A 14,872-nucleotide genomic window follows, 5' to 3' on the forward strand; every position below is an offset into this window, starting at 1 on the left:
GAGGGAGAGTATCTCCATTGACAGGTACAGTTTTTCAGCTACAGGGTAGCTCCCCACTGTTTGCCATTTGTCATTTGGAACCACTGGACTATACTTACCATGTGCAAGGCAAGGAAATTGCTCACTTTGTTTTTCACAGCACTACATCATATACCTCACAGCACCTCTCATACTGGTGTTGAGAGCAGGTACAAATTATTTCCTCCTTGAACAGAATGAGTCAGGTTTACAATGTTCTCAGGGTAATTTGCCAAGTTCCATTTAGCAGGAAGCTTTGCACTGCATGCCGCAGGTGGCTGGGAACTCTCATGGTGTGCAACAGGCAGAGAAGGAGCAAAACTAGATGTCTCATGAGAATACCCAGAACTTACTAAGGTTCAGGAAAAGTTGTTCTGGGTTTGAACTGGAGTCTGCCATTTGGGCAGTCCTTGCTCAAGTAACTAACCAAAATATCTGTAGATGTTGGCTTTGTAGCACTGAGGCCATCAGTGGCTAAAGCACCTACTGTGCAGAAGTGGATGCACGAGTGCCATTCAGGTGAGCATAGTTTTTGTACACACTGCAGGAGCCACAGCCAGGTGTGTTTTTACCTGCATACATGTTTACATGGGCTTTGTAAAAACAAAACAACCAGAAATAGTTTCTCAAAGGAAGAGAAAGTGTTCATGAGCGATTAGATATGACAACACTTTCTTTGGTTAGGTGTCTCTTTACCACAATGTTTTTCATCATAAAGTTCTTCAGAGAAGCCAACATCCCAGAAGCACCATGCTGACCCACAAAACGGGAAAGCTAGTTCCAGGCCTCTGATAATTGTGTAGTGGGCTGTCAAATGAAAGCATTATTCTGATCACAGTAGGTAATATTCAAAATCTTTAAAATAAACATGGATTTTTTTTCAATCTTATCCAGTTGTCTCATACATATACTGAGTAATGATCTTTAAAAGACATACATAGTATTTGTAACCAGTGAGCCACCAGATACCAGAACAGATATGTGTTCCAGAATTATTATTTCAAAGAACAGTCTGAAAAAGTTGCATCAAGCTAAAATGAGTACCTGCAGAAGAGTGCCAGGTGAATACTCTTCTTCTTCAAGGACAAGTTTAGAGCCATACCAAAAGGCTAATGCATAACTTAGAAAAATTATAAACCACATGTAACCAGTGAACAATCCCATTATTATTCCTTTTCGAATCCCCCAGTGCTGAGCAAACACCAGGTTCTTATCATATCTGTAGAAAGAGAGAAAAATAAAAGGGAGTTAAATCAATTTGACATAAATTTCAAAATGAGAAAAGACCAACAAAATGAGGCACCATTGATGACTCGGCAGAATGTCCGTACAAAGGGTCAATACAGAATCACTCTGAAGTGAGATCACTGCTGAAACCAGCAATGCTTCCAGAACATGAAATCCTTGTATGTTCTAGTGTAATAAGCACAAGAAAAGCCACACTCATCACAGGTACCTCATCATGGGGCTTGGAGTTTTAACAGAGTAACACAGGATTTGAGAATTTGGCCAACACTCCAGAGCACATCCTACAGCCAAGTTATGTTTTCATAGAATTTAAAAGAAATTTGCAGAAACATCATCAAACCCTGTCTTGATAAACCTAATTCTCCTACTTAGCTTGAAAGTACTCAAAGTTTTCAGGTTTTCTGCAAAAGTGATATATCAGACAGTGTTTAGGGAAAAACTTGACAGAATGTTCCTACAAGTAAACATGAATTGAAGATACTATTGCTGATGCTTTATTTCGCTGATAGACTAAATTATAAAACTAGTTTTGCATCCATTACTTGAAACCTAGATTTCTGAAACATACATGCATAAAAGTCTCAAAGCTAATAGGTAGTCATAATTGTAGAATATAGAGATTAATTGCCATGAATCTGATGTGCATTACAGCATTATATTGCTTCAGGAAAAAGAAATCAGAGACCTTACAGTTTGTTCAAACAAACCTTTCAACTTCCTTCTTCTCCCCACCAAAAGCAGCCACTGTTCTGATGGATGAGAGCACTTCATCAGCCACAGCTCCAGCTTTTGCATAAGCCTTTAATTCTCGGCCCGTTAGTTTTGCCACAGCCTACAAAAGCATAAGCAGTGCTGGTTACACCTGAACTGCAGGTGCAGAAAAGGACAGTGATAAGCAATGTTGGCTGTCACTCTGTGCTGGCTGCTCTGCACTGGGTCACCTCCTGCACTCCAAGCAGGCTTTTATTAGGCATGCTGCACAGTCGAACACTTAGGTCTTCTAGTGCCAGGGCATACCTTTGTAACGTATGTTTTGCAACAGCTCTCTGCTCCAAGTAGCTAGAAAGAGCAGCTGACAACTCCTGCTTTCCCTGCCTCCCACCCTCCCTCTATCTGCTCTGACTGGGCTGAAGCAGATTGCAGACTGAGGGTTTGTGCACAGTGGGAGCAAGGGGGATCTTTAAGTGCCAAGAGCAGACCTTTAGCTACTGTGGCAGACCCCAATGTCAGGAAGAAGAGGTAACTGTAGTGGTGGGGGAGGATAAAAACAGATGTTGCCCACCACTGTGCTTTGGGCTGATAGCAAACAGGTCCTTACACAGCAGCCCAGAGCACACACTGGATGCCAAAAGCTTACTTAGACTCCAAAAAGTGCTCAAATTAATGAAAGAAAATGTAGTCATTTACAATTCTACACAGAGATACCACATTGACTTGGGAATAAGCTATCATTAGAAAGTCTAATGTGTCAGTCTTTGCTTTCTCTTTTCAAATACCTTACCCCATGAATGTACTAGCCCCTTTTGAAGACAGGAAGCCAGGCTAGATTGACCTTGGGTCTATTTTCTTCATGGTGTAAAACAAAGACTAGGGCTGGAAAGGCTCATAATGAGGAAACACTTAACAGTAGGTATTGTGACTGGAAAGAGATGGGTACAGAGAAATAAGAATGGAAAGGGAGAAAATTACAAACATAAAGGGGAATAAGGTCAGAAAGAAATCACAAATGAAGGAAAAGCATTTTGGGTTTGATTTCATTCCCTGCCAAGTTTCTGCTCTCCCCCTTCACATGAGTCATTATTCATGTCATCTACTTGCAGCCAGCACAAGGTGCTAAAGGAGAGCTGGAAGACAAGAAATTAATCACAGTTACATTAGAGGTTGGATAGGAAAATGACAGCAAGCTGTCCCTGATGTGAAAGAAATGAGATTGCCAGAGGGCTGAACCAAACAAGAATGCAGAGGATGAGCAGGAACCACCCAGCCCTGCTGAGCATGGGAGAGGAGGTGAGAGGGCAGAGGATCCTGCAGTTTCCCTTTTCACTGTCCTTCCTGTGTACAGTGACAGGAAGTCTGTAGGAAGTGGATGGAGACACAGAACAGGAAAAACTAGGAGAAGGTGCAGCAGCTTCTGGGACCAGGGACAGTTTGAGGCAAGTTTGAGTAGTTGTTTTCAACCATTTTATGTCTCTGAAACTTATCACCCAGAAAAGTCACTAATTTACATAGAGAAATCAAGTCCTGTATCTTCTAACCATCTAAACCAGGTGTGTAGTAAGAGAGAAGGTAAAAGCCAGCTTCTGATCTCAGCAACATTGCCCATCCACAGGACCCATAAGAAGGTATGCTTACACTACCATCTTAGAAGGAGGATTTATTATTCTGGGAATCAGAATAAACAAAGTGGGAGCAAAGCCCACTTCCCTTCTACCACACCTCTCCCTCCATCCCTCCCCCCTCACTCAGTACTACTGAGACTGTAATTTGCCTCTCTTGACTTTAAAGGGGTGTAATCAACTTCACCAATCCTCACAGATTTCTGGCATGATCTTTCCTGCTCATCATTGCTCAACACGAACCTTTCACAATTCACTTACCAAGCCATAGAGAGCTGCTCCAACCCCAAGCAGAGGGCTGACTGCAATGATAACCAAGGTCAATTTCCAGCCACTGACAAATCCCAGTAGAAATCCACACACAAAGGTGGTTATGCGTTGGATGAAGATTGCTACTTGGTCAGCAATAGCCTCATTAATTTTGTTAACATCACTGGAAAACAACAACAACAAAAATCAACAGAAGACTGGTGAGTATTACTTTTGTTTGTGTTGCAGGTCTTGGCCACATCTGGGTTAGTTGCTTTTCACTGGAGAGGGCCCTTCCTTCATCCCTATTCTTTCACCATCACCCCGTACAAAGACCCTACAGTGAGAAAATCTGATGCCTTTGCAATGGAGAAGGCTTTTAGGCACGAATACTACAGAGGAAGTACTGTCCTTTCCCAAGAAAAGTTGTCCTGGCAGCAGACTCATTCACTAGCTGGCTCTTACTACCATGCCCCAGCTGATTCAGAGGATGGGGCAGAGACATCTTAGCAGGATGCAGCTATGTGATAAAGGAAAAACAGCATAGCTCATATAGCATTCCTTACATCATGGGGCATTGAGAATGCACCATACTGGCCTGCTGAAGGGACAGGAAAAGGGAGGAGGTCTCTAACTCTCTTCTAGTTCCACCTTCCACGAGCTCCCAGTTCCTCTCTCCTCTCTACCAGGTACTTTGTTCTCTAAATGAGAGGGAGAGTGGGAAGATGGAGGGCTACTTTATGACCGGAGACAGTGAGAAAACATGACAGTTCTATTGTATGGAGGACAATGGTGCAGCAGTTGACACCATTTGGCCCCAGGGCAGCTTCAGAGTTCATTTGTTCTCTCTTAGGCATTGCCAGCACAGAAAAACTGTCTTAAATATAATCATCAATTATAATCATCAAAAACTGTCTTAAGTATAATCATTATACTTCTGTCACTCTTGGCTACTACCTCACCTCTGAGATTAGAACTACTGAGAACTCCTGGAATAACTTGTAGCAAGTGGCCTTGAGATTTAAAGTGCAAAGTTGGAAGCTTATTGATAAGTCAAGTGAAATTACAGTCCTCTGTTGTAAGAGTGTTGAGTAAAAGAACATGTTTATATTTCTTCTGGCGAATGTTTTTCACAGTCAGGGAGCTTTTGTAGGTGCAGGACAATCTTGTTCAAAAACAAGGGAAACGTTATTTATTAGACAAATACATTATTAATTCCTACTTTTTCCTAAGAAATTCTTCCCAGTGACTAAAGCTTGCCATTTATTCTTCATAAAAAGAACACCACAGAAAGCAATAGAAACCAATGAGTAAAATAAAATTCCTTCCAACGACAGAAAAATCTTCAGCATATGTGACTATTACATACTATTACACAGGCACAACTGAGAACAGGAAGCCATCTACAGTCAGCATATTCACCCCACAGCTGCCTGCTTGTATCTTTTTTAACAGAAGATTAAGCAAGGCTCACTCTTTCCTTCTAAAAGCTAACAAAAGCAAAATGTGCCCCTAATGTAATTTTCCTTTCTGGGAATTAAGAGAGGGTTCAAATCAGCATCTCCAGACTCAGGGAGCATGCACCGGCAGCCAAATTATAGATCACTCTGAAGGGACTGGGCACAAAAGGAGAAGAGAAGACAAACTGGAAAAAAAACCCCACCCCAAAACCAATCCAACTCCCACACACACGTATTTACTGACAGACAAGGCATGAAAGGGAAATAATTGTGGTTTAACAGTTATGGTACTTAGTTCAGAGATGGGGGAGCTAATCAGTCTGGTTGCTGCTCCCACGAACATAGCTGTATTTCTACTAAAAGGTGTTTGCCAAATGCCTGATTATTGGCACTCTGCAGTGTTTGGAAGGAACTGCGAAATGTTTTCTGTAGCATACGGGTTTTTTAGATTACTCACTCAGAAATTCGGGTGTTCAGTTCTCCTACAGATGTACAGTCAAACCAGCCTATATCCATTCGCATTATTTTCCTGAAATAAGCTTTCCTGATTTTCTGTATCTGACGAGCTGCAGACATAACCCAAAAGCAGATCTGGGAAAAGCACAAAACAGCTGATAAATTGCAGTAAAAAGTCTTTCTACTCCCAACAAATTAGAAAAAACGATTTGACTAGAATGGGAAAGGCTATTGATAAAATTACTATTCAGGTAAAATATATTCCAGCTACACAGACATAACAGTTGTTTTGATCTTTAAATAATCCAACAATTTTATATAGCCTCTGGATCAAGCATTTGTCTCAGTTCTGATAGGATGAGAGAAGAGACAAGTTAAATTACGTATGCAGCTACATGAATGCCATATGGACAAAGCTTTTTCCATCTACAACTGTAAGTAATACAGGGATGGCAGCCATCCTACCTCAGCAAAATTCTTGGATAGTTTTCAGGAAGGAGATTGACAAGTGATTTTTGCGATTAAAAACAGCTTCAAAAGCCATGGACCCTTCAACAGACTATGCAGGAATTGTCCAAGCTTTTGACTCACTTCAGTCATAGGACTGAACAATTACTACAGAATACGTAGGGTACGATTCTTCAACATTAGTTTCACATTAGTATTGCTCTGTAATATCTCTGTAATACAAACAGCGCTCAACCCAGCTGAGATGCCTACTGGGAATCTGCATGCCCTTTGGCTGCTATTTTTGGAGGACATGTGGATTCCATAGTAGCCACACTTGAGCAAGTATTGCTTGTGCTGTGGGTAAAATTCATCCTTTTACAAAGATATGCATGCACAAATCCAAGGAGCTCTCAGATTGCCAGAGCTAACATATTTCAGCAATAGAATGAGAACTGAAAGCATCTGTTCTGCTCAAATAAGTAGCTAAGCAGTTAAAACTAACATAATTATTATTATGAACTTAATTGTTTAGTGATTTAAACTTTGAAATCAAAACAGAAACCAAAATACTAACTTGGAGGTATCCTAACACAAGTATGGCACAACCAATTCCTGCATAGTATCCTGCAAACTTGGTCATTTCGTGTTCAATGTCCAGCAGCCTGAAAAAAGAAAAAAGGGGAAAAAAAAGGAAAAAAAAAAAGAGCAATTAATATAGTTTTAATTTCTCACAGAATTCTAATCTGGTGTTTCCTCAAGTTAGAGTCAGGCTAGGTGGAAGTCAGCTTGTTTTGCCAACAGAGGCATTCTCTCCCAATACTGAGGCTATTGCTAGTAGCTGGTTTCCTTATTCTGCCTGTTGCACAGGGGTAGGGAGCTGGCAGGTACCAAGAAATGCTCCTCCATCCTGGAGCAGCCCTGTAGTCTCCGGGAAACCCCCCCAGACTGCATGCCCTGAAACAGCACAGGTGAGAGGGTGTTTCAGAAAAGAGCTGCCCAATAAGTTTTCATTAGATGTTGAATGTGCGTGCTTTGTGCCATTATGGCAACTAATAACATTCAGATTTCAACTGCATTTTATGGGGAGAAGTGAGGGCTGCTAAAGTCAATTCAAATATTACTTTGTACCATAAATTTGCTAATCTGAAAAGATAATTTGTTTTTTTACTCAGGTAGGAGTGCTAAATTACTCTTAATATCAGTGAAGGGCACTGAATTGCTGCTTTTGCATTTCATCTACTTTGAAATAGGTTGTTATAGGTTCTGCCTTTAGACAACTTTTAAAAAACATCCTGCAGACAGAAAATTTTATTTAATTTACCCAAAATTTTTTACACTGAATTTTTAAGCCAAAAGGGAACCCTACGCACCTTACTTGATCTCTGACAAAAAACGTGGAAACAGAATTTCATGGAAACAGCATATCATGGAAACAACTCAGGTGCCTGAAAGGTATCTAGTACAATTTTTCATGATAATTAAGATCATGGAGCAGATCATCCTAGAAAGTGTGCCAAAGCACTTGATAAACAAGGAGGTGACTGGTGACAGCCAGTGTGACTTCACTAAGGGCAACTCATGCCTGACAAATTTGGTGGCCTTCTATCACAGGGCTACAGCATTGATGGATGAAGGAAGAGCAACTGACATCATCTACCTGGATTTGTGCAAACCATTTGATTCTATCCTGCATGACATCCTTGTCTCTAAACTGGAGAGACATGGTGGATGGACCACTTGGTGGATAAGGAATTGATTGGATGGCTGCACTCAAAGAGTTGCAGTCAAGGGCTCGATGTCCAAGTGGAGACCAGTGACAGAAGGTGTTTCTCAAGGGTTTCTCAAAGGTTGGGACCAGAGCGGTTTCACATCTTTGTCAATGGCATGGCCAGTGGGCTTGAGTGCACTCTCAGCAGGTTTGCTGATGACACCAAGCTGTGTGGTGCAGTTGATGTGCTGGAGAGAAGGGATGCCATCCAGAGGGATTTTGACACACTTGAGAGGTGGGACTCTGTGAACCTCATGAAGTTCACACAAGGCCAAGTGCAAGGTGCTGCACCTGAGCTGGGGCAATTCCAAGAATAGACACAGACTGAGTGAAGAATGGATTGAGAGCAGCCCTGGGGAGAAGGACTGGGGGATGTTGGTGGACAAAGTTTGGCGTGACTTAGGCATGTGTGCTCTCAGCCCAGAAAGCTAGCCATGTCCTGGGCTGCATCCAGAGCATTGTGGCCTGCAGATCAAGGGAGGGGACTCTGCCTCTCTATTCTGCTCTGGTGAGACCCCGCCTGGAGAGCTGCATCCAGCTCTGGGGGCCCCAACATAAGGAGGACATGGACCTGCTGGAGTGAGTCCAGAGGAAGGCCATGAAGATGAGAGGGCTGGAGCAGGCTGAGAGAGTTGGGATTGTTCAGACTGGAGAAGAGAAAGCTGTGGGGAGAGCTTAGAACACCTTCCAGTACACTAAGGGAGTCTACAAGAAAGCAGGAGAGAGATGTTTTACAAGGACATGGAGGGATAGGACAAGGGGCAATGGCTTTAAACTGAAAAAGGGCAGCTTTAGGTTAGAAAGAAATTCTTCACTGGTGAGGATGGTGAGACACTGAAACAGGTTACCCAGAGAAGTTGTGGATTCTTCATCTGGAAGTGTTCAAGGCCAGTTTGAATGAGGTTTTGAGCAACCAGATGTAGCGGAAGGTGTCCCTGTCCATAGCAAGGGGATTGAAACTAGATGATCCTTAAAGTCCCTTCTAACCCAATGCATTCTATGGTTCTATGAATGTGTCCTGCCTGGTGTGTGGTTGCTGCTTAAGAGGTACAGATGTCAGTAGTAAATCCTGTATTCTAACTGCCAGCCCATCTCTGAAGGCTGGCTTGGACAGCCTGGAGCAAAATAATTTGGCCCCAGTCACCTACATCTAAGGATGTGAATTTCTTCCCATGTGCTCTGAATTTCAGAGACCTTTACACAAGTAACTTTTAACTGCAATTAAGTATGTAATGAAATGCCACTCAGAGATTAGAAAACCCTTGTAATGATGCACCAAAAAATTATTCTTAGGAAAGGTTACAGGTTCAAATCTGGCCTTAACAGATATCTGTATCTGAATGTATTATCTAGACTCCATTTATTATATTTAATGGAAAGAAACAGGCAATCTTATGGGGCAGTTCTTTTGACCTGTCTCAGACATCCCCCATAAGCTGAGATGAATTGCATTCTATAAATGCTCAATTCTCTCAGTGACAATAGTTTAGCTAACTTGCTCAGAAGTCAGCAGGCACCTATAGGTAACTAAGCGCTAACCAGAATGACTAGATGTCATTATTACCTAAGTGTAATCTGAGAAAATAGATTAATGAGCTCATATATATAACATACATGTCTGTTATCAGAACAATGATAATCAAAGAATATTCTTGCTGACAACTACAACTGAAAGACCAAGGTCCAAGCTGACCTTCTGTCCCTCCAGATAATATCTCCAGGTCAGAAACAGGACTATGTAACAAGAACCATGCCTCTTTCCTACCTCATGAATAGAAAATGTAAGATTTAGAGGCTGAACAAGACCTTCAATAGCAATGCATTCTCTGACAAGCTATGATAACAATGGGAAAGAAACAAATACATCCATTACTTACCCACATCTTATTGTAGCATTCTTTTCATTCTGATAAATAGTACCATTAATCCACGCTATGGTGTTATTTATACATGTCTTGTTTGGGTCTTTAAGCTCTTGCATTTCAATGTCATATTCAATAAATGTGTCTGCCATTGCACCAAACACAAGCAACACAGCTGGTTGGGCTACTCCATGAACAATAGCACATATACTACCAGCAACCATCATTAAAATCTCTGTAGATGATGAAAATCGAAACTAAAGAGGGAAGAAAAAAATATGGTCTCTGCTGAGAGGCAGTCTTCATATTGGTTGTATAATGATAAATCATTAATTAGGTGGATCAAATAAAAAAACATTCTCTTTAAATCTCAGAATTATCTTCAATACAGAAAGAAGACAAATCTCTCTGTCCAATCTAATCTAATTACATTTGTGATTACAGCCTCATAAATTATGAGCTTCCTTTTAACATGTGAATGAACATATTTTCATACAACATTAATAGCTCAATATCATTCCACATTATCATCATTCCAGAAACTAGCTAAGAGATTAAGAATAGTAACTATAATTCATACATATAGTCTGCTTTGCAGATTTCCTGTGGGGATGGAGAGAGAGCAAAGGGAGGAAAAAGCCTTAGGGCATTATGCAGAGCCTCTGAATAGAGTTAGCCAATTTCTCAAAAGTCTGAGGTGCTGTGGTAGAAAACCAATTAAACATCTCAGAGCAGCTTCTCATAGATAATATTCTAAAATGCACTGGCTGAGCCAGGCAGTTGTGCATCGACTTTTAATCTGGGAGCAATGTATAGAAAAGAGCTTTCACACTGGTAACTCGGCAAAGATACAGTGATTTAAGTTACCTTTGCATGACTGTATGAACTCTGATTCTCAGGGTGAAGTCAGGTACAAATATATAGATTAAACTGTCCATATAGAATATCAGTATCAAATGCTATACATTTTGAAATAGGAGTGTCAAGAGGAATCATAGCCTGCTGAAGAACCTGTCCAGGTTCTGTATGTGCTATAATGTGCTTAAGAGAAGAAAGAGTGGAAATTTATAGCACATACGGAAAGGGACACTAGGGCAAAGACAAAATAAAGGGGAAACCAGTTAACACAAAAGAGAAATAAATAAAAGGTTCTTCTACAAAAAAGAAAAGAAAAAAGTCAGAAGAAAACTGTAACACTACCACTGTCTTACAAACCTTGCTCATAAGAAGTCTAGGAATTCCCTTGATTTAAAAAAAAGCACACAGAAATTGCACAGATATGTGATATCTGATCTCTCAGCACATGAGGCAAACTGTGTTTACCAACTGCACTTTAGGAGTTAAAGGCTACAGAATTCAAACCTCTCTGCTTGCCCTCTGTGGGGACAGACTGTTCTCTCAACCCAACCAGGAGCTGAGATACTTAGCCAGGTACAGCACCAGGGATGTTATTGCACTAGCCCAGTACTGCAGTCAGGACCATACTAGCTTGGATATAGTACTGGCTAACTGCCCGGACTATGTGTAAAATAGAAGTAATGAGACCTCTTAGCTGCATGCTGCTGGGTTGGACAACTCCTGACTACATTCATTTTAAAATTTAGAGGCACCCTATGGAATTACATCAAAGGCTAGATGTAACTCATACCATATGGTATTGTGCATCTATAAGTTTCCATTGCAACCAAATCTTCTAAAACCCTTGGGGCAATTATGAGGGAGCTAAATTATCTGCCAAATATCACACAGCAAATTTTTGGCAGAAAAAAGAATGAACCAAGGTCACCTAGATCCCTGCTGTGCATCTTACCTCATTTCCACATATCTACCTGTAGGTTAAATATAATGTGTTAACAGACAATTTTGACACCAAATTGACAAGATGACAAGGGGTTCTATTGAAATCCCTCTGAATTTTATTGGTAGGATTTCAGGCCAAAAGATTTAATCCTTAAAAGTTTGGCTTAGTCGCAGCTATCCCAAAACAACCTTATTGGTTATTGTCACTTATTCTGCAGCCCAATACAATACACATCAAATATTTATAGGTATTGCTTTCATTACCAGCTGAAAGAAGCCAATATGAGCACTGTTTTCTTTCTTCTCTGACGACCTTCAACAACAGAAAACATAAAATTATAAATTTGTATTTTAGTACTTACTTTGTTTTATATGCAAAGTATAAAGAACTGAACTCACTTTTCACTTTCCTTCTGTATAAATGGTTCTTCATATGCATAGAAATTTCTGGCAAAAAGGATAAGATTTTGCATTATTATTTTTACTCACTTGGTTACTTCTCTGAAATTACATTTTATTTGAGACATTTTGCCCAGGATTTTAAGAGACAAGCTGTTTCCTTCAGATTTCTTTGGAACCAGTGATTTGATGGTTCTTTTAAATTTTAGACAGGAATTAGAATGAAGGTTAGGTTAAAATTCTCAAAAGGTTTATACTTTGTTCCATAAGCAGCTCCTCAAAACACTCTTTCTACAATGTGGATTGTGGGTTAAGGTCAGGTAAAGAAAAACCTACTGCCCAAATTGTTGGTTAATCCTTTCTTTAAGACAGAGTAAGGTCTTGTTCCCATAGCAAGGAATCATCAGCTGTGTACATTCAGTGATGAATGAGTAGGGATATTCTATTTGCAGTGGGTTGTTTTGGTTTGGTTTTTAATGAAGCAAACTAATTCAAGCTATATTTGTCATAAATTGTTTTCATAAACCAGATCCTAGAAAGCCTAAAGTAAGCTTTCCCTCAGGTATGTGTAGATCATATGTGTGTTACATGTGAAAGTCCAACAGAACTTGGGTTTTAAGGGTGAAAGACGTGGTAGACTTTTAATACTGGGCTGGTGTTCTCTTAGGCAGGCAACCCGACAATGAGAAAAATTAAGAGATGCTCTAGTTTCTCTGTTCTAGGGGTAGCTCCCAGACTGGGTACACTGTGTCAGAAAGAGCTGGCTCAAATTGTAGCATTAGGTTGTCCAGCCTGCTACAGAGTTGTCCAAAGGTCTAGGAAGGAGGAGGCTCTTAATCCCAATCAGATCTCTGATAACCGCTGAAGGTCAAATTCTCTAAATCATCCCCACTTTCAACTATTCAGAATTCTACATTTAAATCTTAATATGAGATAATCCCTTTTGTTTTAAAATATCACAGTTAAGTTTTAAGAGAAATTAATAGATTTTTTAAAATTCCTTAAAAAGTAATTTCTCAAACTAAAAGCAGTGAAGAAAGATAAAATGGAATATCAAAAACATTTTCAGAAGGAAGATCATATTGCTGCCATTTCTGCTTATAAAGGTTTCTAGGACTGCTTTGGTCTATCTGTTTCAGTTGTATCAAATAAGGCAGTTCAGCTGCTAGAGAACAGCTTTTTTAAAAAAAAAAATTCCATCAATTTGATCCAATGACATTAAGTTCTTTGAATATTCCTAGAAATATTGATTGTGCCAATCATGTACATGACTTACTCTGATGTCTTGAAGCTGTTACCTGTTAGGGAAAATAAATGCACAGTCTAGTTAATGATTATTGTTAAAGTACATAATCTTCTGTAGACATGTGAAACATAAACTCTAGAACTCCATGGCACCTGACCATTCCTGAGTTCTAAACATCGTATTCCCACTAATACATATAGCCAGGCCATGGTTTACACTAAAAACATTATTCAGGACATTTGCCAAAACTCATTTTCATTGCAACCTGTTTGCTAACATTCAACTCGTTGTCTTGGACACTGTCCCATTGAGGATACTACGCTAATGCTCGCTCGCTGAAAGGAGGAATGGTAGCTCTTCACTCTTGCCTGCCAACAACTTAAGAGACTGCAAATCCTGTGGAAGAGGGGCAGTTGTGGTCTTGGAGGGTAGGATGAGCTTGTCATGCTGGTGTCTACTCTTGGGACATTGTCTAAGGAACCATAGCTTAGAGAAATGGAATCATACTACAAGACATAACTAGTTTGTAGGACAATTCCTTAGTCCCCAGAACAGGTCTGGATTTAGCCTCCTTTCGAAAGATGTTGTGAAAGACATAATAAGCACAGCTTGTGTTGTCAGGGGCCCCAAAGGAGTGTCATCAGAATGTCTGATTAGAAAATTCTTGCTGTACATCACTTGAGATGACAATGAATGAAGAGTTAGTTTTATACATACATCACAATTTGGATAACCTAAGGGCATTGAGCATATGCACTTTGCTCAATTACGATGCATTTTCCAGTTCAACATTAAGTTCAGAACCATGGTTTGCATTTCAAGCAGTGCCTTCCTTTCTTCACATCACTGAGCATGCACACATGCGCCGTTTCACAGAGCAGACACAGAGGTAGTTTGCATCACAATTCACAGAGGGTACAAAGAAGTCACTGCAATCACAAATTTTTCCTCTTACCACTTTTCTACCCAGGGAAAGGCGGCTTTTCCATCACCTCCAAGGTTTTGTATTTCTCAAGAACACAATGTTAGATGGAAACAGTCTGAGTTTGGGACTGAAGGAACAGCTGATGACATCTCCTTTTTGGGGTTAATAAGATAACTTTATTTGGCTTTAGTTAACAATTACTCTAGTGGTTGTATTTTGCTCTCTGTTACTTGGGGATGGTAAAAAAAATATTATTTCAATAAGGGCACATGTATCCCAAGAAGCCCAGACATTTTCCAGGAAAGTTCTAATTTGTAAAACTATTATTACAAAGGATCATTTGGTGTTAGAAAACCTTTCTTTTGTGAAGAAAGAATAAACATCTGGGTTTTTGAAGTTTGGCAGCAGGTAACAACAGTAGTGGTTTGAAACCTTTTCTGAAAGATTCTTTAAGGTTTATCAGAAAAGATAAGGTTTAGACAAAGCTTCCTCTATAGTCTGGTAATGCAAAGTGTTTTGCAAGAACTTAAAGAAAAGGCTAGTGGGAGGAAAATGGGAGAAACAAGAGCCCAGTGAAAAAGTTCTCTGAGTCATGAATTTAGAGAGCAAAACAAGCACTCTCCAAGTGTGAAAAACCCCTAATCTATGAACTTGA

At 40.1% G+C, this 14,872-nt stretch overlaps 1 protein-coding gene across 3 annotated transcripts in view; it reads right to left on the minus strand.

Annotated features, from left to right (window-relative positions):
* ABCB11 (ATP binding cassette subfamily B member 11) overlaps nt 1–14,872 on the minus strand; it is a 43,448-nt gene that overhangs the window by 26,847 nt on the left and 1,729 nt on the right. For 2 of the 3 annotated variants that reach the window (XM_019290237.3, XM_010406828.4), the window contains exons 2-10: nt 13,323–13,344; nt 12,047–12,094; nt 11,912–11,960; nt 9,863–10,104; nt 6,792–6,879; nt 5,769–5,902; nt 3,864–4,035; nt 1,974–2,098; nt 1,063–1,237 (exon numbers count right to left, since the gene is read on the minus strand). In XM_019290237.3, the coding sequence (XP_019145782.1) occupies nt 1,063–1,237; nt 1,974–2,098; nt 3,864–4,035; nt 5,769–5,902; nt 6,792–6,879; nt 9,863–10,104; nt 11,912–11,960; nt 12,047–12,094; nt 13,323–13,344 (1,055 nt within the window). The remainder of the gene's footprint in view (nt 1–1,062; nt 1,238–1,973; nt 2,099–3,863; nt 4,036–5,768; nt 5,903–6,791; nt 6,880–9,862; nt 10,105–11,911; nt 11,961–12,046; nt 12,095–13,322; nt 13,345–14,872) is intronic. The other variant, XM_019290238.2, reaches the window with a different exon arrangement.

This window comes from Corvus cornix, chromosome 7 (genome assembly GCF_000738735.6).
Source record: "Corvus cornix cornix isolate S_Up_H32 chromosome 7, ASM73873v5, whole genome shotgun sequence".
NCBI classification, from domain to species: domain Eukaryota; kingdom Metazoa; phylum Chordata; class Aves; order Passeriformes; family Corvidae; genus Corvus; species Corvus cornix.